This window comes from Anguilla anguilla, chromosome 15, assembly GCF_013347855.1.
Source record: "Anguilla anguilla isolate fAngAng1 chromosome 15, fAngAng1.pri, whole genome shotgun sequence".
In the NCBI taxonomy this organism is placed as follows: domain Eukaryota; kingdom Metazoa; phylum Chordata; class Actinopteri; order Anguilliformes; family Anguillidae; genus Anguilla; species Anguilla anguilla.
Window position 1 is genome coordinate 17,400,294 of NC_049215.1, and position 24,227 is coordinate 17,424,520.

The 24,227-nt window shown below is 48.1% G+C and overlaps 1 protein-coding gene across 1 annotated transcript in view; it reads right to left on the minus strand.

Annotated features, from left to right (window-relative positions):
- Positions 1-1,024: 1,024 nt before the first annotated feature.
- The window catches only part of abcc4 (ATP-binding cassette, sub-family C (CFTR/MRP), member 4), a 52,835-nt gene continuing 29,632 nt past the window's right edge, over positions 1,025-24,227 (minus strand). The window contains exons 20-31 of the mRNA XM_035394584.1: positions 19,437-19,516; positions 16,812-16,962; positions 16,397-16,516; positions 15,032-15,142; positions 14,396-14,496; positions 13,868-14,059; positions 11,934-12,089; positions 6,847-6,936; positions 6,307-6,479; positions 5,843-5,948; positions 3,511-3,645; positions 1,025-1,940 (exon numbers count right to left, since the gene is read on the minus strand). Coding sequence (XP_035250475.1) covers positions 1,848-1,940; positions 3,511-3,645; positions 5,843-5,948; positions 6,307-6,479; positions 6,847-6,936; positions 11,934-12,089; positions 13,868-14,059; positions 14,396-14,496; positions 15,032-15,142; positions 16,397-16,516; positions 16,812-16,962; positions 19,437-19,516 — 1,508 coding nt within the window. The 3' untranslated portion in view covers positions 1,025-1,847. The remainder of the gene's footprint in view (positions 1,941-3,510; positions 3,646-5,842; positions 5,949-6,306; positions 6,480-6,846; positions 6,937-11,933; positions 12,090-13,867; positions 14,060-14,395; positions 14,497-15,031; positions 15,143-16,396; positions 16,517-16,811; positions 16,963-19,436; positions 19,517-24,227) is intronic.

Consider the following 24,227-nt stretch of genomic DNA (forward strand, 5'->3'; position numbering starts at 1 on the left):
ATTCATTAAAAGAAAGGAGTACACTGGTCTAAGAATAAACTGGCCGTCGCATGAAGTTGCAAGTCTATAGCCACGTTTCCACCGCAGGAACTTTCCCCAGGAACTAGGAACCTTTTGAGGAACTCGGTGCGTTTCCACCGCAGGGACCAGGGGACTTTAAATTACGTTCCGGGGACTTTATTTTACCCCAAAAAAAGTCCCTGCTCGGGGGGGTAGTACTTTCCAAAAGTACCGGACCTTTTGGGGTGGGGCGCAAGCGCTGAATATTTCTGATTGGTCGTAGTATTTTATTTCAACCGCCATTTTAAAAAATCTGCAGCCGCAAACCAATTTATTTTAACTTGAATTCAAACATGTATGTTATGCGGAGCAGTAGCCTACTTTTGGTTATAGCCTGCCAACGTCTTGGAACAGATGAGAAATTAAGATTGAGGATTATAACGTGTGCTCTTCTGTTCTTTTCTTGCTTTAGTATTCATTTTTATAATCGCTGGGACAGCATATTACGTACCAAAACATTCAAACGGTTTAATTCGGTTGCTGAATATTTTCTTCCGGATTTTCTTTGTTAGCCCGTTATAATTGACTCAAAACGTTTGATACAGTTATGTGAGGTATTAGATAGTTCTGCGTAATTTCCAGTAAAAGCAAACTGGAAAAAATCACCTTCCGCACTTTTTGTCAGGGTGACATAACAGGTTAATTCTAGTAATCGTCCCTTTTGCTTTTTCGAATTGTTTACGACGTGTGCATGTTTTCTGCTATAAATGTTGTTACCAGTTATTTGTGGAATGTGAATGCATTCTGTCGCCTCGGATGTCAAGACATGAAAGTGAATGTTCGCTTAAAAACACAATGAATGTGTTTGAGAGGATATATAAAACAGTTACAATCTGTATATTGGTCTGTTATATCCTGTTTGTTGCATAACAACGGTCCAAGTCGAACTACCAACGAGAGTTTTGCTTGACAACAGTAAAATAATATGCCCCAAAATAATTCAATTTCAGGTGATTAAGTCGCTTTTTCATACGTCAGCGGGACTTTAGACCGCGGTGGAAACGCAGACAACAATGGGCTGAAGGAACCTTTTAGTTCCTTGAAAAGTAGTTCCTGGGACTAAAAGTTCTGGGTACTTTGGGTGGAAACGCAGCTTATGTCAGCTTACCAAAGTCACTTATCAATATGTGGGAGTCAATAGTAAAACTGTACCAGATAGAACCATAAAACAAGTCACAAATAAAAAAAGACAAGGCATCTGTCTTTGAACTAGTTATTGCACCATCAACCGACCACACACAACATAAAATATTCAGTCCTTAAAACACAGACAGCAAGGCATTGAGAAGGCACCGGCATGGTTCCATGGTGTTCTTTTGGTTCATCCACAAAACTAGGTCACCTTAAAGAACGCAACACTAGTTTTCCTGTCTTTTTGGCCCATTAAAAAATTAAACAAATTCTATCTGGCACTTAAATAGACTATTAAGGCACATACATGTATACAATACAATCAACTGTCAAAAAGGCATTAATAGTTTTACTTCACCCTAATCTCTTTCTCTACAGATTAAGGTCAGGGGGGATATGTGTGTCTCACACAGACACACACACACACACACGCACACACACATGCACACACACACACATATTTTCTTGATAACAACCTTACGTGCCCTTTAAAATAAGATGCAAAGTCTGTCGCTCCACAGAAACGAGCCACAAGTTACTGTGTGGAGTGCTAAGCCCAGAGACTTCCCCGAAGCCTGGACAGGAAGTTACCATAGCGATGGACATGGCCGGGAGTGTGGGCAGGGTCGGGCACAGGGGCCGCAGCATCTTTGATGTTATAGCGCCGTCTCGAAGATGATGAGACTGCCGTCGCCATTGCCGCTGATGACACCGTTCGCCAGGTTTGTCTGGCTCCTGTTCAGGTACGTCTGGAAGGAGATTTAGTACAAAAAAACATTAAAACATTTAGAACAATAAAACATTCTGGAACATTTGCAGAAGAGAAGAAAGAGGCTATTCAGCTCATACTGGTTTCAGCTATATCTAAACCAAAAAAAATCTAACCGCACTTAAAAACAAATAAATATAAATACCATTAAAATGACAACAAATATAATGAGATATTCAGGAGATAAATATAGATCAAAACATAACGATAAAACAAACAAAAAAAATACAACAAAAAGGCCCACAATGGGACCCTCACTCAAACAAACAATCCTGGACTTTTTTTGGATAATACCGGATTATTTAAACGTGTGCTGCCAATCCTGTTCCAAGCAGAAGTTAATGTTTTTTCTTTACATAGTACAATTATAAAAAGTAAAATAACAATCCAAATGTAATACTGATGGGCAGCATATCAGATATACACCAATGTCCAGCTTCATTCATTAATTCGTTCATTCATTAATTCATTCATTTACCAGGACAAAGCACCATAGCCGTATATCAGATGAATTCACGTATTTAAACCTTGACTGACGACCATAGAAACTCTGCGCTGTATTTCTGAGCCGGCTCTATGTTTAATAAGCAGTGCCGGGAGGTTGTGGGTGTTATGGGTAATCTGATCCGAGCGCAGCGCGGCCACAATAGAGAGGAGACTGAGGCCTGCCGATGTCCCCTCCCCCGCCCCACCCCGCCAGCCAGCCGCACGGGGGGCCAAGCCGCACTGGAGAATGGGGCGGTCCGCTGATTCCCAAACCCCCGTTTTACCCGTTTCTGTCCGAGGCACAGGAGATACAGCTCAGCTGATAAACGTGTGCGTGTGAGGGTTTGGGGGGGCACACAAACGAAACCATTTCCACTTTTATTATTATTTCTTTCTCTCCTTTCAGGGATTCCTGTTTGAAAGTTGTCAGTGCACTCATAAGGGCTGGACTGTCTGGTGAATGCTCTCTGTGCTTATCAGGAGAGCGGTGGAGGAGAGACAAATGAATTTCAAAGGAAAACTTAAGATCAGCCCCTATTACAGTAATCCCCATAGAACCCACGCCCTAAAGCTGGACAGTGCAGGAAGGAGTGTGAATGTGAGCGGTGCTCTGTAAGTCCTGTACCCTGAGTTTATTTTCACACAGGACCCCACAGAGTGAGCAGAACCATGGCTCCGGAGGTCACTGCACAGCACCTCGTGACACCAGCCGTAGAGGCAGCACACTTTTCATCACACAAAACAACGTCTGCCAATCACATCCACATCCAAAGACACGCGTTTCTGTAGACCAATTCAGTTTTCTTTGGTTTACTGAAGCTAGTTTATCCCAAAAGACATATACAGGTGAGACTCTGGAACATTTTCAAGTCTTATTCAAACAAAATGATACCTGTCTGTTGTAACCAACATTTCTGATGCAGAAAGATGAATCTTTTCTCGTGGACAATTTTCACCAAGCATATTTGACCATTGACACAACAGACCATCTGACGGCAGATCAAATGTAATGGCGGAGATTCGAGCTCTGAATGTTTGACTGTGATCAAGGCGGGCGTGGTCACCTGTTTGGCTGTCTGCAGGAGGGCGGCGGCCTCATTCTTGCCCATTTGCTGGACCATGCTGCTGAAGATGCCCCCCTGGTTCTGCAGCAGGACGTAGGGCTCAGCGTATTCCTGTATCCTGCCAGCATCCAGAACCTGAAACCACAATACCCAGAATGCTCTCTCAGGCAACAAAACTCTTTTTCTTCACAAAGTTTGGCCATCAGCGAAATAACCTGACCAAACTGTATTTCTGAAGATGAAAACCAAATCTTCACCCCCCCCCCACCTTACTAATTTCCTGAAAGTTAAGCCATGTCTGCTGTTTGTGTAGCTACTTGGCTGTGTTCTCACTGAAAAAGGCAAATATGACTGTTTCCAATACATGCAGCCCCCAGTTATGCTATCTAAAATTGCCAAAGAAATTGGCCATAAAATATCCTGGGTTCGGGTTTGGAGTGTCTGTCTAATACGCACACCAATTCAAAGACATTGATGAGGAAACTGCAGAATAGAGGAGGGAAGTGTTTCAGTTCTCTGCCAGTGTTCGATAGGAATAGTTGGTGTGGGTGACGCAAGTCCACGCTAATGGTCAAATGGTAAGAATAACGCTTTCAGTTTTCTTGCTTTCTGATAAATGCTAAAGCAGCCTAGCTGCTGTTTTACCGAAAGGTTAGCTAATTTAATCCAACCTGCATTACCTTTAGTTAGCATTCCGGCTACATCTTGCACACCATTTTGTCTACACCCGGGCCACATTGTGTGTAAAATGGCACTGAGTGATAACTGAATCAATATTTCTGTAATTTGCATGATATTTTGGTTTAATAAATGTTACAGGGATCGACTGTGCAGCTCACCCCAAGCATAATTAGACATGGTATATTATTGACAAGGGCATTAACTGGGCCCCTCCCTAAAACCTTATGCTCAAACACTGTGCTTTTATGACCAGGCCTTATATCCACAAGGATTTATAAATGCCTGGCTAGCAAGGCTATACAAAAAGTAACTAACACTTAACTTCAGCTTAACTCGAAGTTAAGGGCAGACGTTGATTTGAATGCAATCTTCTGCCTCATTATAGGTATTTTAGCTGTTTGACCATCAGCAGAATACACTCTATAGCAAGCCTCTCCGAGCACTTAAACACCAGTCTGGAGTGAGTCACACTGCAAACATGCAGAGCAAGGCTCCTGATTGCAGCCTAGCCCAGTTCCAAACGCGCAGTGAAAGTGTAAACTAGCAGGCGCAGTTATGAGATTAACAGTAGTAATTGTTGAGTTGAAAGTGCACGGCTTGAATGGCGTGTCCACGCCAAGCTGACAGCTGTTTGTTCGGGAGATGATGGTCACACCTCTGTTGTCAGCACTGCCGTTGCCATGGCAGTCGGTCCGGTAATGCCCACACGCACAGACGCGCACACACACACACTCACACACAAACACACACGCACAGACGCACACACACACAGACACACACTCACACACAAACACACACACACACAGACGTGCACACACACACACACACACACGCACAGACGCAAACACACACACACACGCGCACACACACAGAGGCGCATTCCTTAATGTGTGCAGCCCATTATTTGGCCAGAGACACAGAGCAGGCTTCCAGGTCCCTGCTGTCACACAGAGGGTCAGTCTGGGGGTATTTGACACCGTAGCGGGAGGGGAACTGACCCGGCCGCGGGACACCTGCCCCGCCCCCCGCCCCCCACAGAGTCCAGCCGGCCGGCAGGACAGGCCCGCGCCCGGGGGAGCGGGGGGGAGGGTCCCATCACAAATGGCACTAATTGGCACCTCGGCAGGCAGCAACTATGGAAGGGCAAAGATCAGGTGGCATGGGGGGGCCTGGCATCTCCTCTGCCCTTACACCGGGCAGTCTGAGCAGAGAGACAACTGTACTGCAGCTGCCCCGACAAAGGACACGTCCAGCCAAGGAAACCATACTCTGAGCACAGTGAAGTGTGTGTGTATGTGTGTGTGTGTGTGTGTGTGGGTGTGTGTTTGTAGTGCTTGTGTGTGTTTGCATTAGTGTATTAATGTTCTGTGGTGTGAGTGTGTGTGTTTTTGTATTAGTGTTTGTACGTATGTGTGTGTGTGTGTGTGCGTGGGTGCGTGTGTTTTCCCTATTTACAGTAGTAGACTCAGTCCATCCAGCCCGCCTTATCTAATATCTTCTGTTTGATTGTCACGGCTTCAGGTGTCTGCTGATTAAAACTGACTGTGCATGCAAATGTCACAGACAGACCTGCAAAAGCACACAGCCAGCGCGCTGAGAGCGAAAGCCTGGCTGTGCCAGAGTGCGCTCCAACGCCGGGTCAGGCCCTCACCAGTATGCGGTCGCTGTCGATGATGGTATTGAGGCGGTGGGCGATGGTGAGGACCGTGCACTCCCTGAATTTCTCCCGAATGGTCTTCTGAATCAGCTCATCTGTCCTAAAAGTCATAAAAGTACATAGGATAGTAAATGTAAAGGTCAATATGAAAGTAAAAGTAAATGTAAACACAAATGTAAAATACAACTATATATTTAAAGGTCAATATAAATGTAAAAGGTAAATATAAATGTAAATGTAAAATGCAACAAAACGTAGAAGTCAATATAAATGTGAAAGGTAAATATAAATATAAATGTAAAGATAAATATAAATGTAAATGTAAAATGTAACGGTAACTGTAAAGGTCAATAAAAATGTAAAAGGTAAATGTAAATACAAATGTAAAGGTAAATATAAATGTAAAGATAAAAATACGTTTAATGTAAAGACACTGGTGAAGGTGAGCGCAGCTGTACCTGGGGTCCACGTTGGCCGTGGCCTCATCGATGATGAGGATGCGGTTCTTCCTCAGGACGGCCCGCGCCAGGCAGACCAGCTGCCTCTGGCCCACGCTGAAGTTCGAGCCGGACTCGGCCAGCTCCGTCTCCAGTCGCCCCGGCAACTCCTCCACCACCCCCTTCAGCTGCACCTGAATGGGACGGGACCGGACCACATCTCTGAGTGACCGCCGCTGACCCCCCCACACTCCCCTCAGGGGCTTTCAGAAACGTCACCTTTAAATTAGGCCCCCGCGTTGCAGCTAACTCCATACAAATGAGCGAGACTGAACTCAGAAACATAGGGTCTACACCCCCCCTCACCCGACAGGCCACACCATCCACCCACAACTACATCTGAATCCCACCCCACTGGGCCCCGCGGTGCTAATGGGATTTCCCGCTAACTGGGGGGCAGGGCTGCTGAATGGTGGCATTGTATTGGATGTATGGGGCATGGAGGGGGGGGGGGGTCAGAGGGATCTCCCCAAAGGTCGTGGGGAAGGTTAATTCCGGTACCTCCTGAAGGGCGTTCCACAGGTCCTCGTCTGTGTGCTGGCTGAAGGGGTCCAGGTTCTTCCGCATGCTCCCAGTGAAGAGCACAGGATCCTGGGTAGGGAAGCACAGTGTTAGGCACCCCACGTAGCAAAAACTGCTTGCTTTGTTTGCAGAGCAACTTTTTTCTGGCAACATCAGACCAGTTGCTTAGGTTGCTCAGTCAACTTCATAGAAAATGGACTTCCAGCTGCTGGTCAACAAAGTAGCTGAATAAATGAGCAGGTTAGGCAGCAAATGGAAGGGTAGGAATGGTGATTAATCCTGCGGCAGCCAATTGGAAGGTGGATGTGGTATTTAAGCCTCAGGTAGTTAATTGGAGAATAGGTACTGCAATTAAGACTTAAGCAGCAACTGGGAGGGCAGGCTTCTTAATTACACCCTGAGTAGCCAATGGGAAGGCAGACTTCTGTTCTGTTACAGCCAGACCCGGTAAGAAAGCTAAACTGCCCTCATCAATGTCCTCCCCAAATAATGTCACTAGTCTGCACCCAGAACAACAGTGGGGCAGTCAAGGTTCAGAGTTAGCATATTCCACTGAGGGAATCAGGAGTGATGTTCAAACAAGAGCTGTTTGCAGCACTTAAGACGGAGTTAACTGAGGATACTTAATTTCACTCCTTTGACTGCCTAAAACAAGAAAACTGCGAAATAATGAGAAAAATATTATCAGCAGTATTTTTAATTGTGTTTTTAATCCTCTAATTTTAATATTAAGTAAATATACAAACAGAACAAAATGCACCGCGTTTGAAAAAAGGCTTTCATGTTAAATGCCTTCTAGCCCTGTAAAGTCTCATTATGACTATTATCCCACTGAGAATGCACATCCATCTGTAAAAAAATAATAACAGCCCGGGCAGTCTCTGTCTTTATGCTCCTGAGCTGGAGGCATCAGCTTTCTGATTGTGTGCTCACTTGTGGTTACATTGGCAGCTGGATCAAAGGTTCAGTGAAAGATCCACATTAAAGCACTGCGGTACATTGGCAGTAATATTATGGCCTGGTGTGGACTGCATTTGTACACCTGTAAGTCTACACATCAACTCAGGGCTTCAACAAGCAGCCCTGTAAAACCTGGCAATGGGACACACACACACGCACGCACACACACACACACAAACATGCACAATTACACACATGCACACAGCACACTTCCAGTACATGCCAACTTTTTATATCGAAGGTAATTTGTGAAATACTTACCGGAGTTTCCCACTCAATTCATGAAGCTACTAAGGATGAGATTTTGTTTTTTCCCCCCCATTATTATGCTGCTATTTCCCTGTCGCTTTATCGATATAACAGCTTAAAGTTTATGGCATTTTATTGCACAAATCTGGCGTCTGACAAAACATTAACGAGAGTAAATTAGCCTAAGGAGTTTAAGCAGCGGCAATGGCTGTCAGGAGACACAATGGGCACGAGGCGGAGGCGAGAACTGCAGCTTATTTAAGACAGTAATCTGTCGGCCAATCAAGATAAGGGGAAACTGTAAGATTAGAGGCCAGCCAGGTACAGTGCATTATAACCAGAGAAACAGAGACCAGCTGCTGCCTGACGGGTACAGTAATCACTGCTGTCAGTGTTTAATGCATATCAGCTATGAGACACGGGCACACACAAACTCTTCCCACCGCTATCCCCAAACACACACACACACACACAGAAACTCTCAGTCATATACAAACGCTTCCTACCCCTAACCCCCAACACACACACACACACACACACACAGACAGAAACCCTCACTCATACACAAACGCTACCCCCAACACACACACACACACACACACATACAGAAACTCTGTCATATACAAACACTTCCTACCCCTAACCCCCAACACACACACACACACACACAGACAGAAACCCTCACTCATACACAAACGCTACCCCCAACACACACACACACACACACACACACAGAAACTCTCAGTCATATACAAACGCTTCCTACCCCTAACCCCCAACACACACACACACACACAGACAGAAACCCTCACTCATACACAAACGCTACCCCCAACACACACACACACACACACACACAGAAACTCTCAGTCATATACAAACGCTTCCTACCCCTAACCCCCAACACACACACACACACACAGACAGAAACCCTCACTCATACACAAACGCTACCCCCAACACACACACACACACACACACACACAGAAACTCTCAGTCATATACAAACGCTTCCTACCCCTAACCCCCAACACACACACACACACACAGAAAACCCCACTCCTATGCAAATGCTACCGTCGAACACACACACACACACACACACACACTCACACACACACACACACACACACACACACTCACACTCACACACACACACGCGCACACACACACACACACTCACACACACACGCACACACACACACACACACACACACACACACACACACACACACACACACACACTCACACTCACACTCACACACACACTCACACTCACACTCACACTCACACTCACACTCACACTCACACTCACACACTCACACACACACGCACACTCACACACACACGCGCACACACACTTCTGTACCGGGTCCTGTCCACAGTCAGGCGGTGGGCTGTAAACGTGTGTGTCTAGCAGTACCCACGTCAGGGAGCTCCTCGCCAAACATGAACACACAAGCGCAGAGCGCAGGCCCACGGGGGGAATTTCACTGCGTTACACATCCACTTGGCAGACGACTTCATCCAGGGCGACTTAACATGGCTTAAACATTATCCATTTATACAGCTGGATATTAAACTGCAGCGATTCAATCGCTCAGGGACACAAACACCAGAGCCCCAACCCCCCCACCGCCACCCCCACCCCCACCCCCCGTCCCAACGAGACTCAAACCAGCAACCCACAGGTGATGGAGGGGCTTCACGCTACTCTGCAGCAGCCTATTTCACAGCTTTTCCACATATGACATCACATCACTTTCTGTCTCTCCCAATTCTGTGCGGCCGTCCCTCTCTACGCCCACCCCCACCCCCCCACCCCACCCCACGCGTGTTCCCCTCATCCGCATCCGGCGGCTGCCATTAAGCCGGCTCAAGCCCCGGCCCGGCCCGCGTTCTCTCTGACACCCTCTAATTGAGGATTGAGTGTAAAGTTAGGAAACAGAGGCGGAGTTCGGCTCTGCACAGGGGACCGATTATGTGCTCCAGCAACTCTCCCCCCGCCCCCCCACGCCAAATTCATTTCCCCCTCCTGCAGCCGCTCCCCCGCTCTCAATAGAACGTGAAATGGATTCCGTTTTAATACCGCGCGACTAATAATAAAAAAGTTTATCATAATAAAATCAGCCAGAAGGTGAGGGAATAATACCACTCTTCAGTGCCAGTGATGTAAAGAATGCATATCTGGAATCGGTGCATTCCACATCGCTACGTACGCCAATGAGCATCTTATGTAAAGCTATTTTCCATTTGAAAGGTTCGGCCAGATACCACGTAAACAATGAGGATAGGACAGGGTGGGGAGAAAAAAAAAATCACAAAAAAAATTCATAAAAACTTTTCAAAAAGGTACAAGCGCAGGAAATATAAAAACGCACGGTGGAGGCACCCCCGACCCCGGCAACAAAGATAAACACGTCCCAGTTTACCGTCCCGTCTGAAGCCATGGCGATACTTCAGAAAGTGAGAGAAGGGACTTTTTAAAAAGGGACCTCCCACGTGACTCTGCAGGGACCCACTCAAAGCGCAGCCTGAGTCCTACAGCACAGTCAGCGCTGCTTTAAGCCTAGCCTGTGTCACAGGCTGACTGCAACACCACGACACAGCGCACTACAGCCAAGAATCTGCCAGAAAAATTAAAACAGGCAGGGGGGTAATAATATACGCTTAAACAGTGAACATTATAACTGAACTGAACCCATATGAGCATATTGTTTACATTAAAAAAATATATATATATATATTTTTAAATCAGAGTTGATGGTGAAACATATCATAGGCTATCTTCAAAATGGAATCGCTTTCCCTTTTGTGTTATTCTAAGCATGGCTAGCTCCACCCTCGTATCCATCCACCCCTGGCCAGTGGGAGGACAGCTCAACTCCACCGCCCGTAAGCCTGATTTATACTTGTATAATATGTAGCATGACAAGTGTCGTGTGATTAAAAGGTTCTTGTATCTACGGTAACGAGACGCCACCTGAACATGTGAAAACATGGTGGCGCCAGGTGAAGCTACTGAGAAACGGCCCTAGAAGCGGAAGAGATTTAAAAACTATTTTTATAAAAAATGTCGTGAATGGAAAAAAGAAGGTGGTCCTTCAGTCGCCAAAATAGGGAAAAATGCGAATATGTTGTAGTTAAGCATTACATGCTGGATGAAGACAGGCATTTCAACTATTTTAGGAGGTCAGCTAACTGGTGCAATGACTTAATTAACCGCACCCGTCCCTACATCGTACTAGCAGGGCTAGTTTGGGTCAGACCACAACGCTTAGGCGGGTTTGGTCCTCATTTCTAGCCTAAAGCAGACCTCTAATTCCAAACAGATACTACACATTTAACACAAAACACATTACCTGACCCAGAACACCAAACACTACACCCTCCATGCAGCGCGCTTACTACACCCTTAATGAACTTTATTTACAGTTTTGGAAACCTCTGCTGCTCTTATGAAATCTGGCTCATTAAAACAGGAGGACGAGGAGGAACGAGAAGAGGAGGAGCAGTTCTGTAAGCAGCTTTCAGATGTTTCGGGGGTAGATGACTAATCCCCTGTCACTTTCAGGAGCCCAGCTCCTCGGGGAGCATCTCTGGGAGTCTCTCTCCTCCCTCCCCCTCTCTCTCTCCCCTCAGGCTGCTTTCTCTTAATATGGTATCAGAGTTTCAACAGGCAGAAACAAACTCCGGCTGTCCCTGGGCACCCGTTTGTCACACTTCAAAAAAAAAAAAGAAGCAGAACCCCCCAAAGTGACAAATAAACTTCTCCAGTGTCAGCTTTCACTTTTAAAACTAAATCACAGGAGGAAGTGGAGGAGCGGGGGGCGGGGCTGTGGAGGAGGGGGCCGTACCTGAGGGATGATGGACATCTTCTGCCGGAGGTCGTGCAGGCCGATCTCGGAGGTCAGGACGCCGTCGATGAAGATCCTGCCCTCGGGTTCGGCCAGGCGGAAGAGGGCGGAGATGAGGGAGCTCTTACCGGCGCCAGTCCTTCCCACAATGCCCACCTGCCCAATGCAAAACGCAGCGTTTAGCTCCTCCCCCTCCACGGGCCTTTTCCAGCTGTCTCCAGCTGTGCTCACTTCTGCACACAGCACCACTCTCCGGTTCTTATTGCTTTTATCTTTCACCCATTTTTTTCAATGTTCCTTTGCCCGGTTTAATGCCTGGTTGTCACCACTAGAGGGCGGTCAGGCGGAAAGGGCACACATGCGCTGGCACAAGCCGCTCCCGCTCCACTCTGCAGCCCGCAGCTGAGCACACGCAGTCACTGCGCAGGCGGACTGCGCAGCTGCCGCAGCTCGGAGAGAGCGCGGGCGTCTCCAACCCACCAGCACATCAGCATCGAGTGCGCATTCAGGGCTGTGATGTCATCGACGGCAGCACCGTCACCGCGGTAACAGGACATGACGCTTCACTGCTCCAAAAGCCCTACAGAGCTTGTGAAACGGCATAGCCTGTCAGTGCAGCCTGCGCTGGTGTGGGTTAGCCTTTCTGACAGGGTCTCCTGAAGGACTGCTCGCTCAATGCAGGAGACAGATGTGCTGCTGAATGCTAATGTCCATGAGCTGTGTGTGTGATCTGTACAGAGCAGCAGGATGACAGCAGCAGGCCCAGCTCCTCCTCACACAAACCCATAAAGGCTGTTTGCTGCCTCCCCTCTCAGTGGCCCCAGGAACTGCATGCAGTTAAGTGAGGGTTTACATGCGTGTCTGTGTATACGTGTACTTGAGAGTGCAAGTGTGTGTGTTTGAAGTCAAAGAACGGTGTTTGCAGAGCAGCATGCATGAGTATGTGTGTGGGGTGTATAATGTTCATGCATGAGCGTGTGTGTGTGTGTGTGTATGCGCGTGTGTGTGTGTGCGCTCCAGTCCGTGCGCGCGCGTGTATGCGCGTTCGCTCTTCCTATAGGCTGCCGGAGTCAGGGCCTCTCCCCTTTATCAGCTCATCCATTGTGAAATCAGCGGCGGTGGCGGCCCGTGTCTGAGCGCTGCGCCGCGGCTCAATCGCTAGCCAGCATCTCCCCCTGCTCACCCAATATCCACCCTGCCCGCGCTCCCCCACACACGCCGCCACACTCCACCAGTCTTAATTACACCCTATGCATTCCATGAATCGCCAATTACGCACCTCCACAGGAAGCAACGGCACAATGCGGCAGCATTAATAATACATTTTCCTATTAATTTTCAAAATAACGCCTGACAAAAGACACGCCACACCTGCCGTACGTATAGGGAAATAAGCAGAGGGATGAGCGAAATAGGGTGTACTGTATACTCAGTGGGTACTGCTGATTGTTGGGTAGGGCTCAGAATATGGATTCATTTATCTATTGACAAAGGAGAAAATACAGAGTGTAATATATAGTGTAAATACTACACTAGTTCTTAGATACAGAGCGAGAGCTTCATTTGGTTAGCAAGGCCACCCATTTGAAAGCTGTTAAATCTATGAATTTCCAGGACAAGTCAATGAGCTCGAAACCTGCAGCGACATTTTAAATTCTGAATTCCTGTGAGAGAGGGATTACAGGGATACAGACTGTAACTGTCACTATCATACAGACCGTCACAGTAACTTATCATACAGACTCTAAGTGTTACTCATCATACAGACTGTAACTGCCACTATCATACAGACCGTCACAGTAACTTATCATACAGACTCTAAGTGTTACTCATCATACAGACTGTAACTGTCATTATCATACAGACCGTCGCAGTAACTCATCGTACAGACTCTAAGTGTCAGTCATGACGATGGGCAGCGGTACTGGACTTACCTTCTCTTTGGGTCGGAACACAGCCTTCATGTTCTTGAGGACCACGGGCCCGTCGGCGCTGTAGGCGAAGCTGACCCGATCGAAGGTGACGCAGCCCTGGCTGGGCCACTCCGGAGGGGGCCGCTTCTCAGTCTCCCAGGGGGCCTCGTTCTCCAGCTCTGTGTACTCCACCACCCTCTCCACTGACGTCATCTGTGGGGTCCGCAACAGGAGCTCAGGAGGGTGAGGGTGTGTGTGTGTGTGTGTGTGTGTGCGTGTGTGTGTGTGTGTGTGTGTGTGTGTGCGTGTGCGCGTGTGTGTGTGTGTGTGTGTCTGTGTGAGTGTGCATGCGTCAGTAAAAGTCTAGCTTTGTAAATGGCTCAGACCCAAAGATGAATAAGTCTGGAAATGTTTTTGTTGTACAGAATATTAATATCAATGGAAATATTCTTAAACCACCAGACAATCAAATCCCTTAAATTTTAATCTCTGAAATTTAAAATAAAGCACACTCAAGGTTTTTAGGGTGCGTGGGAACCCCTCTCTTACCATGTTCTCCACCTCGGTGCTCTGTCGGACCCCCCACTGAAACATCCCCATGAGAGTGACAGCATAGGACAGCGCCAGACCCACTGAGCCCGCCTCCAAATCTGTCACACAGGAAACACACACAACAGCATCTCAGACAAGGGAACCAGACAAACATCAAAACTGCAACACATAAACTACACACATCAGCACTGTAACACATAAACTACACACATCTGCACTGTAACATAAACTGCACACATCAGCACTGTAACACATAAACTACACACATCTGCACTGTAACACGTAAACTACACACATCAGCACTGTAACACATAAACTACACACATCTGCACTGTAACAAACTACACACATCAGCACTGTAACACATAAACTACACACATCTGCACTGTAACACATAAACTACACACATCAGCACTGTAACACATAAACTACACACATCTGCACTGTAACATAAACTACACACATCAGCACTGTAACACATAAACTACACACATCTGCACTGTAACACATAAACTACACACATCAGCACTGTAAAAACTACGTATGTCAGCACTGTAACACAAGACATGTACATCAACACTGTTGCAACTGGGCATGTCAGAGCCGCGTGGCCCTCCCTGTCTCCTCTCTCACCGTTTCGCAGCAGCAGACAGCCGAAGGAGGTGATGGTGACGAAGACGGCGCAGATAGCGTCCAGACGAACCGCCAGCCAGCGGGACGAGGTGAGGAACAAAAACCAGGCCTCTGAAAGATAGTACAGCTTCTGATCACAATGTGCTTCAATCACCAACTGCCATTAAGCAACCTGTAACCACACTGTACCCACTGTTACAGCCCTGTAAACACGCTGTAACTCTGCTGCACCCACCCTGTTACAGCCCTGTATCCACCCTGTTACAGCCCTGCACCCACCCTGTTACAGCCCTGAATCCACCCTGTTACAGTCCTGAATCCACCCTGTTACAGCCCTGAATACACCCTGTTACAGCCCTGAATCCACCCTGTTACAGTCCTGAATCCACCCTGTTACAGTCCTGAATCCACCCTGTTACAGCCCTGAACCCACCCTGTTACAGCCCTGAATCCACCCTGTTACAGCCTTGAATCCACCCCGTTACAGTCCTGTATCCACCCTGTTACAGTCCTGAATCCACCCTGTTACAGCCCTGAATCCACCCTGTTACAGCCCTGAATCCACCCTGTTACAGCCTTGAATCCACACTGTTACAGTCCTGTATCAACCCTGTTACAGTCCTGAATCCACCCTGTTACAGTCCTGTATCCACCCTGTTACAGTCCTGAATCCACTCTATAACAGCCCTGTACCACCATGTAACTATCCAATTACAATTACCCTTTAGGCTTATATCCAAACACGTGTAACGCATAGCATTTCACTATCACAAGCACTCTTCATGTTACTTCAGATATGTTTCTGCTTTCGTCAAGACTACTATGAGAGGCAGAACGGTCAGGGGACAGAGAGGGTAACCAGAGGGATGCAGGTTCAGATCCCAGGTGGGGCACTGCTGTTGTGTCCAGGAGCAAGACGTTTGACCTGAGTCGCTTGAACCGAACATGCAGATGTATGAATGTGAAAGGTACTGAATGCAGCCCAGTTTAGACCCAAGATTCACCACACAACGAGCTGCAACCGGAAACTCCATGCAACGCTATAAAACGTGGTTCAAATCTTTGGTCTGAACTGGGTTTTAGTGACCGTGCCGAATCAGTAATCAGGTGAATAAGGCGGGGGTTGCCACCGGATACAGAGCAGAATTCTGTGACCTTGGGACTGACATTATAGTAACTTTGCATGTCCTCCGGTGAAAAATCTCCCCGATTCGTTCCACATCAAAAAAACTCAACTTTGCTAATGGGAAAGATTTAAGGCGTGTCATAACATTCCCCCTGAACCAGAAATATAATGTGATACAGGACAGGGCAAATTCACACCAGCAGAGAAATTTTATTTATTTATTTATTTAAAAGACTGACCCGAATGCAAATCTTGGTGTGCGTCGAACGATTCCTGAAACCTCTGCTCTGCTCTGAAGGCTCGGATCGTCCAGAGTCCCTGGAGAGACGAGGACAGGTGGGAGAAGACGGGACTTCGAGCTGCAGAGACACACAGAAATAAAAACACACAGTTTAGTGCTTTATGTGAGACCACAGGTAAACACAGGTAATAAAACGTCCCACATTATTTTAGGTTAGGAATACCCTTAAATCAACTTTATGTCTACTCAACATAATAATTTTCTTAATTAATTAATCGCTACCTCAAAACACCTTTTCCATGTATACGGTGGCTCCTCCAGCTTGAGAGGCTGTACACACACACACACACTCACACTCACTCGCACACATACACACACATGCACACACAGACACACGCACTCTGTGAACCTACTGGTGGCCTCTAAGCGCTTGATGTCTCGGGAGGTCTGCAGGAAGTAGCGCCGCAGGAAGAGGAAGGCGATGAGCAGGGGAAGGACAGGGATCAGGATCCAAGGGATGACTGCGGTCGCCACGGCGATCACACCCAAGATCTGCAGGAACACCTGTTGGGGAGGGAGAGGTCAGAATGGGGTCCTACACACACCTGTGCTGTCAGATCACACACTTCACAGGTCATTGCATGGCCCCAGCCACCAAGAAAAACCAAAGACCAGTAAAACCCAGACAGTAGGCGATAACACAAGTGTAGACCATTAATAACACAATTCTCCACCGTCACTCTTTTCTGCCGTCCCTTTAACTCTGTCACAGGCACTGTGCCCACGCTAAGACAAGGACTGCAGAGGGAAAAACCTTCTGAGAGCCACATGGACCGAATGGCAGCATGCTCACAATGAAGAGTTTGGGCATTCAGAAGATGCTTTTAGAGACGTGACCCACACAAGGTCAGTGTGACATTGAGAACAGCGCCAGGAGCACACAGACAGCCCTCGGCTGGCTCCTGATCTGACACACACAGCCCCAAACAGTGCGACTGCTTATCAGGGGTACGTCCTGTCAGAGAGCGGTGGGGGGAAACCGCACAGCAAGAGTTCAGGGGTGATTTGTACTGAAAAGAGGGTTGTTATATGTGTACGTGTGTGCGTGTGTGTGTGTGTGTGTGTATGTGGTGTGTTTCTGTGGTGGGTGCGCATGAGACAGAGAGTGGGAGCGTGTGTGTGTGTGTGTGTATGTGTGAGAGAGAGAGAGTGTGTGTGTGTGTTTCACAATGTGGTGGTCTCTCTCTCGCTCTCTGTTTCTCTCTCTTTCTCTCTTTCTATCTCTCTCTCTCTCTCTGTCTCTCTCTCTCTCTCTAGCAGCAGCCCTGGCTCTCAGGATGGGGCCTTTGTGGGGCCTTTGTGGACCATGAAAAGGTGAGAGAAGTCACTTATTCTGACTCAGTCAAGCTGCTGATTCCAGCCCTCTGTCGTTTAAAAGAAACAGAAGAGAAAGGGCTTTGAAATGCACTCATTCTCTCAGCTTTCCCTCTGTCCTGTAAATGTCCCTCTACACAGCCCAGCACGGCTCTCCATAGGAAACAGCACAATAGCATACAAAAGCACACACACACACAGACACACACACACACATACAGACACACGCATACAGACACACACACTCACACACTAACTCACTCACACACACACACACTCTCTCACACACCAACACACACACACACTGTTACACACACACAGACACACACTAACTCACACACATTCAAACTGACGCTCACACACACACTAACTCTCTCTCTCACACACACACACACACACATACACCACACACACACACACACACACACACACACACACACACACACACACATACACCACACACACACACACAAACACAGACCACATACGCTCACACACACACACACTCACACCACAAAATGTGATGTTCTCTTCTGACTCAAGTATCGACCAGCAGATTGGGATATTATCCTCCAGGAGATTTTCACAGAGAAAACGAACACGGCCTTCAACCCAAGCACAGCGTATGGCACTGTGATGGGTGAGGAAATGACAAGACGCACAGGAAATGCTGAAGGCCGACCACCTTTTATTCAATCCTTTACAGCGAGGAGCGCAAACAACACAAAAATAACCGATCTGAAAAGACAAAAGGTGCAGCTTCCAGACAGGACAACAGAGAGAGGCCTAAAGGTTTGCCACTCAAGGTCATGAGACGTCTGTCCTGCCACAGCTGGTTCTCATTCCCCAGGCCTTTACACAGCCCATCGGTTAGCCAATGGAGAGCAGCCGTGCTGACGGGCAGCTGGCTGTGACTGGGGCCGGCCCTGTCCGTGGTCCTGAAGCAGCGCCGGCCCCCACAACCCGTATATCCAAACACGTAAACTACCACCCAGATAAGCACCTATCCAAATACACCCTTATATACAAATACACCCGTACGCACAAACATAACCTTATAATACCTAAATACTCTCTTCCTTCCAAAAGTTCCCATATATCCAAATATATCCTCATACTCAAACTCACACTTCAAAGCAAGCATGTCTGCATATCTTATCTTAAAGGCCTCTGCCTCCTGCCCTGCTCACTATAAAGTCAGCAGCAGCCCAGGGTTTACAGGTCACCTTCCCACAGGAGCCAAACACACACACACACACACACCCACACAGGCACAGACACACACACACACACCCACTCAGGCACAGACATACAGACCACATACACACACACACAGACTACACGCACACACACTCTCTCTCTCTATCTCTCTCACACACACACAGACACAGACACATACACACACACAGACTACACGCACAAACACTCTCTCTCTGTATCTCTCTCACACACACACAGACACAGACCACATACACACACACACAGACTACACGCACACACACTCTCTCTCTCACACAGACACAGACACACACACACACACGGTGAAGTGACCTGCTCCATCTCCATTCCACCCGTCCTCTCCACAGCAGTCCTACAGGCCCAGAGGAGGCTGAGCCTGCCCCTCAGTACCGCTCCTCCACAGCCTGGCCAGAGACGCCCCTCACCTGGATAAAGTCCACGAACGTCCAGGGCAGCTGGGAGTCCAGGTGGCCGATGTCCTTGGTGAACCTGTTGAGGATTCTCCCTGGAAAGAGAGAGACAGAGAGAGTGAGTGAATTTCTAATTTCTCTTCCTTGCAACTGACAGGAATAAGCAGCTCTAATGAGCTCACGCAAGTGACAGAGAAGAGGGGGGAGGGGCTTATGATTCACAGTGGCCCAGAGCAGCATTTCCCCACAGTTACTCACTGAATTACTCACGCAGCAGATAAATCAATCCTAAGCTCATCTCAACCGCCACCAATGAGGCACATTGATGCAGAAGTTCAGCTTTCTATTCTCATAGCCCCCCCCCCCCCCTTCTCACACGCGGGCTTTACCCAAGCCCAAACCAGAGCCAGAGACAGCCCAGAGGACTCCCCAGCCTGTCCAATGAAAATAAACTGAGTTACAGGGCCAGTCTGGTCTATAGCCCTCTGTCAGGGCATAAAATCAGTGAGGGGGGCAGATGGGATTAATGCCACTGACCCCCTAACATTGGTCATCACAGAGAAGCACCTGAACATCATCTCCACTAGTCAAGGACAGGAGAATGGAGAGGAATGGGGGGAGCAGAGAAGTAAGGGAAGGATGGAGGGAGAGAGGGAGGGAGTAAATCGGAGGCATCCTGATTATACACAGGTAAAGATAACACCTATCTGGGTTTGACTGACGGATGCTTCGGTCGCCCATGTCTGCCTTGCATATTCACATGACCCCTTGTGGTTCCTAAATTAGAGCACGGCCGCACATCTCATTCAGCCAATGAGCAAGCAAGCCTGTTAACAACCTGAGCCCGTTCTGGGCCAATCCAGAGAGGATGGATCACAAGAGCAAACTTACCTGAGCTCATCTGTGCAGGTGCACTCACATCTGCACAGTGGATTTGAACAGAAAGTTTTACTTAGTAAATAAGCTCCACCAAAGCTATTTCCTGCACCACGATAGGCTCTGCTTTCTCAGCTCCCTGCCTACTGGTTGACACGTGGGGGCGTGGCCTCATGAGGGGGGCACTTAACCAAAGTAGAGAGATGGCCTTCTGTCTTTCTGAGGGTACCTAAACCATGAAAACATCAACGAGCTCAGAGACACAAGCTGACATGCTCAGCAATGTCCAAACAGCCACCCAAGTGTGGAGAGGCACACCACATTAACAACCTCCTCACAGCTGCTAAAGATGAATCGCCTCCCATCGCAAACCCCAGATCTGACGGGAGTTAAGGTCCCGCCCCCACGGGCGGATGATTCAGTACGGCGCCGGACCAGCGATCAATCACCGCGCGCAAAGCAAACAGCGCCGCACGCAGGCCTCCAATCAGCAGCCGCGGTCTGCTAATGAGCGCTGCGATAGCACAGGCCGTATCAGAGAAACAGCGCACAGCCCAGAGCCAACACAGGAGACAAAGGAGCCGGGCACAGCCAGGGCCAACTGCCACTCACCTGCAGAGCAGCCATACCGCGCTGCTCACAGGACCTGCCCGAAAACCACACACTTACAAACCCACACGCACGCATGCACACACACACACACACACACACACCCTCCTGAGTGATACAAACCCACACACGCACACATGCACACACGGGCACACTGAACAACACACATGAATATACGTGGCTGTGTAAATGTGGAAGAACATACAGAGAACATAACCAGAACATTGATGGAATAACTGAGACAGGCCCATGGTTGAATGTGGGAATGACAGACAGAGCAGGCCTACCTCCTCTAAGTAGGCCTTGCCCAAGGCAAGACTAACCTAGAACCATTAACAACAACCTTTAGCAATCACATGGAAGACATTCTCAATAGAGGTGAAATTATTTTTGTTTTAAAATCAGCAGTCTGTATGAACTTTACTGGGGCCTAAAGGTTACAGTACTCCAGATAAAGCGCCTGACCCAGGACTGGGGCTGGGTCTATTCTGCTGTGTCTGATTACACAGCTGCACACAGCGGCTCCGCTCCGCCAGAGACTTCCACAAACAAACCGCTGCTCTTCAGCTCCCCGAGCGCGGCTTCGGTAAGCGCTAACGGCTCCTCCCCGCACGCCGCGCCCCACGCCCCGCGCCCCGCGCGGTGGCTCTCCGCTCTGAAGGGCCCGCCGTGGCGTTTGGCTCCAGTAACTGGGCCAGGCCGCACAATGGCCACTGACAGCCGCACAACAGCCACCCGACAGCGCCAGGCCTCGGGTTCCACCGCCCGCTGCATTATTAAACACGCGGGAGCTCCTTCCTTTCACGCACAAAAAAACACCCAAAAAATGAAACGCACAAAGGGTCAAACCCTGGAAGTGATCTTATTGCTGAGAACCGAATAGCAGCTGCTCTCTAAACCAGGGGTGTCAAACTCCAGTCCTGCATGGCAGTGGTATCCGCAGGTATTTGTGGTTTCGTTTCAAACAGCAGCCACTTAAGATGTGTGGACTCACCGATGGCTTTAATTAATCACTTGTGCTGAAATTCACCAAAAACCAGCAGACACTGCAGCCCTCCTGGACTGGACACACCAGCTCTACATGTTACAGATACCCCTGTGTGCAACATCGTCAAATCTGTTCACCCTTCAATCATTTACACTAAACGCCTCAGACGTCCTGCCAACACCTCCACAAGTCATGCTCATCCCTCGTGTTCATCAATAATTTGACCCTTGGTTCACAGTCAGAAGTTCTGAATGCTGAATGCTTAAACTGAATGCTTATCATAGGTCCTTAGGCCTGTCCTGGGTCAGAAACTTCAAAAGGCCAGGGACTGAAGGCCTGGACCTGAAAAGTATGTATCTCTCCCACAGAAACATGAGGCGAGATTTAAAGTTACACTTTTATGAATACAAATAGGCCCTTTTATTTTTTTGGACTGTGCAGGCCTGTCCTCTTAGAAGCCTCACTGAATCAGTCAACTGGCCCGCACACCTGTAATATTCAAATGCACCATAGCTGCTAATTGATTTGATTGAGCCAGTGCTCCATTTCAATGACTATACAGGCCAGAGGACGACCACACTATCCAGGCATGGCCATTTACACTGGGGTTAAACTCTTATTTCAGTGTCCTCAACTCAACAGGTCTGACTGAATACCAGCAGGCACTCAGCTGCCTGACTGGCACACAGCCCACAGTAAGACACAACTGGTAATATCTGCTTCTGTCTACCTAAGCCCAGCACAGACTAACACAGAGGGAGTAAATGGGCCGTGCTTATTTAAACAGCCTGCACTGCTGCAGCCAGGCGCATTGTGTCGCTCGCTGAGCGCTGATAACAGAGGCCGGGGGGTATGGGGCCCGCGGTGCGTTTGCTCTGGTCTGACACCGCGCCTCCCGGCCCGCTCGGCCCTGTTCAAACAGCCGCACGGCCCACTAAGCTAATGGAGCAATCAGAGGCGTCAGATTTCACACAGGCGGGACGAACCCGCCTCTGTTTACCCAGCCACCCAAACGCAAACGCGGCGCCCAGTCCGGCGTCTACGGCAAACAGCCACGCGCTCCAGAGGCCTGTTTGCTTTACTGTTCAAGCTCACGAAAAAGAACTCTGCCTCTGCAAATACCCGCCCCCCCGCCCGCCCCCCCAGGGCCCCCAATCTGCAGTACATTTTATTAGTCACTTTAAGCCCCCTCTGGGACTGCGGATGACCTTATATGCACATAAAGGCCTGTGGGGGGACTCCAGGTACAAAGTTAGGAAACTGGAGGCGGTAAATAATGAGGTTGCTAGTTTGAATCCCAAAAGGACAACCGCAGGGTGAGGTTCTTAACCTCAGGACCTTCAGTAAAAATCTAGCTTTGCTTATTCAAACTGCCCAGGATCACTAAATTATCCAAAAAGAAATTGCAATGAAATCCTGAATACAGGTGGGTAATGCATCGCAAAAGAATCTTTAACTTTCCATTGAAGGGCTCATAACTGCACTGAGCAGCGCATATGCCTCCTTCCTTTAATGAAACAGGACTAACAAACGTCCTCTACTAAAAAGAAGACGGTTTACAAAGTGGATCACCCTGGCTCGCTCCCAGCAACACATCATAATTCTATTATTTTGATGCAGCTGGATGAGACCGGTGAAAATTAAAATGGACCCTGTTTAACAATAATGAATATTCACACCTTGCAAGTACAGCTACTTTGCTGTAAGACGGGAGCATAACACATTCAGGAGGAACCAATTCATTAGGCTGATCAAATTCCAGCTTCAAAATCTTCGCAGTATGTGCCCTCTAGTGGAGAAAATAAAGTAGCAGTTCAAAGAGGAATTCAACTCAGTACCTGAACTTTTCCTGTTATAGCATTATATTTATATGGCAGATGCTAGCGACATACAATAAGTGCACACCGAAGGTCATTGGACAACTACAAAACACAGGTCTGATAAGGTACAATACTCATTACGTAACAGTCATTCATAGCTATGAACACAATAAGTCCAGTTCACACAGGAAGCATAGACTCGGTCAGGAAGTTAGGGTAATTCAAACTAGGAGGCATAACAACGAGCTAGAACATCAAGCGCAATGTAAGTGCTGGATGGAGATACAAGTGTAACATTAAAGTGCTACAGAAACAAGGATAGAAGGACAGAAGTGATGAAAGTGATCCTAGAATGGGAGTGCCTTGCAGAGAGGTGATAGTTAGTCCAGGTATAGTCTGAAGAGATGCGTTTTCAGACCACGGCGGAAGATGGGCAACGACTGTTCCACCACTGGGGAGCTAGGGTGGATAGGGACGAGCAGAACGAGAGCCATTCACCCGGATGGCCGGGAG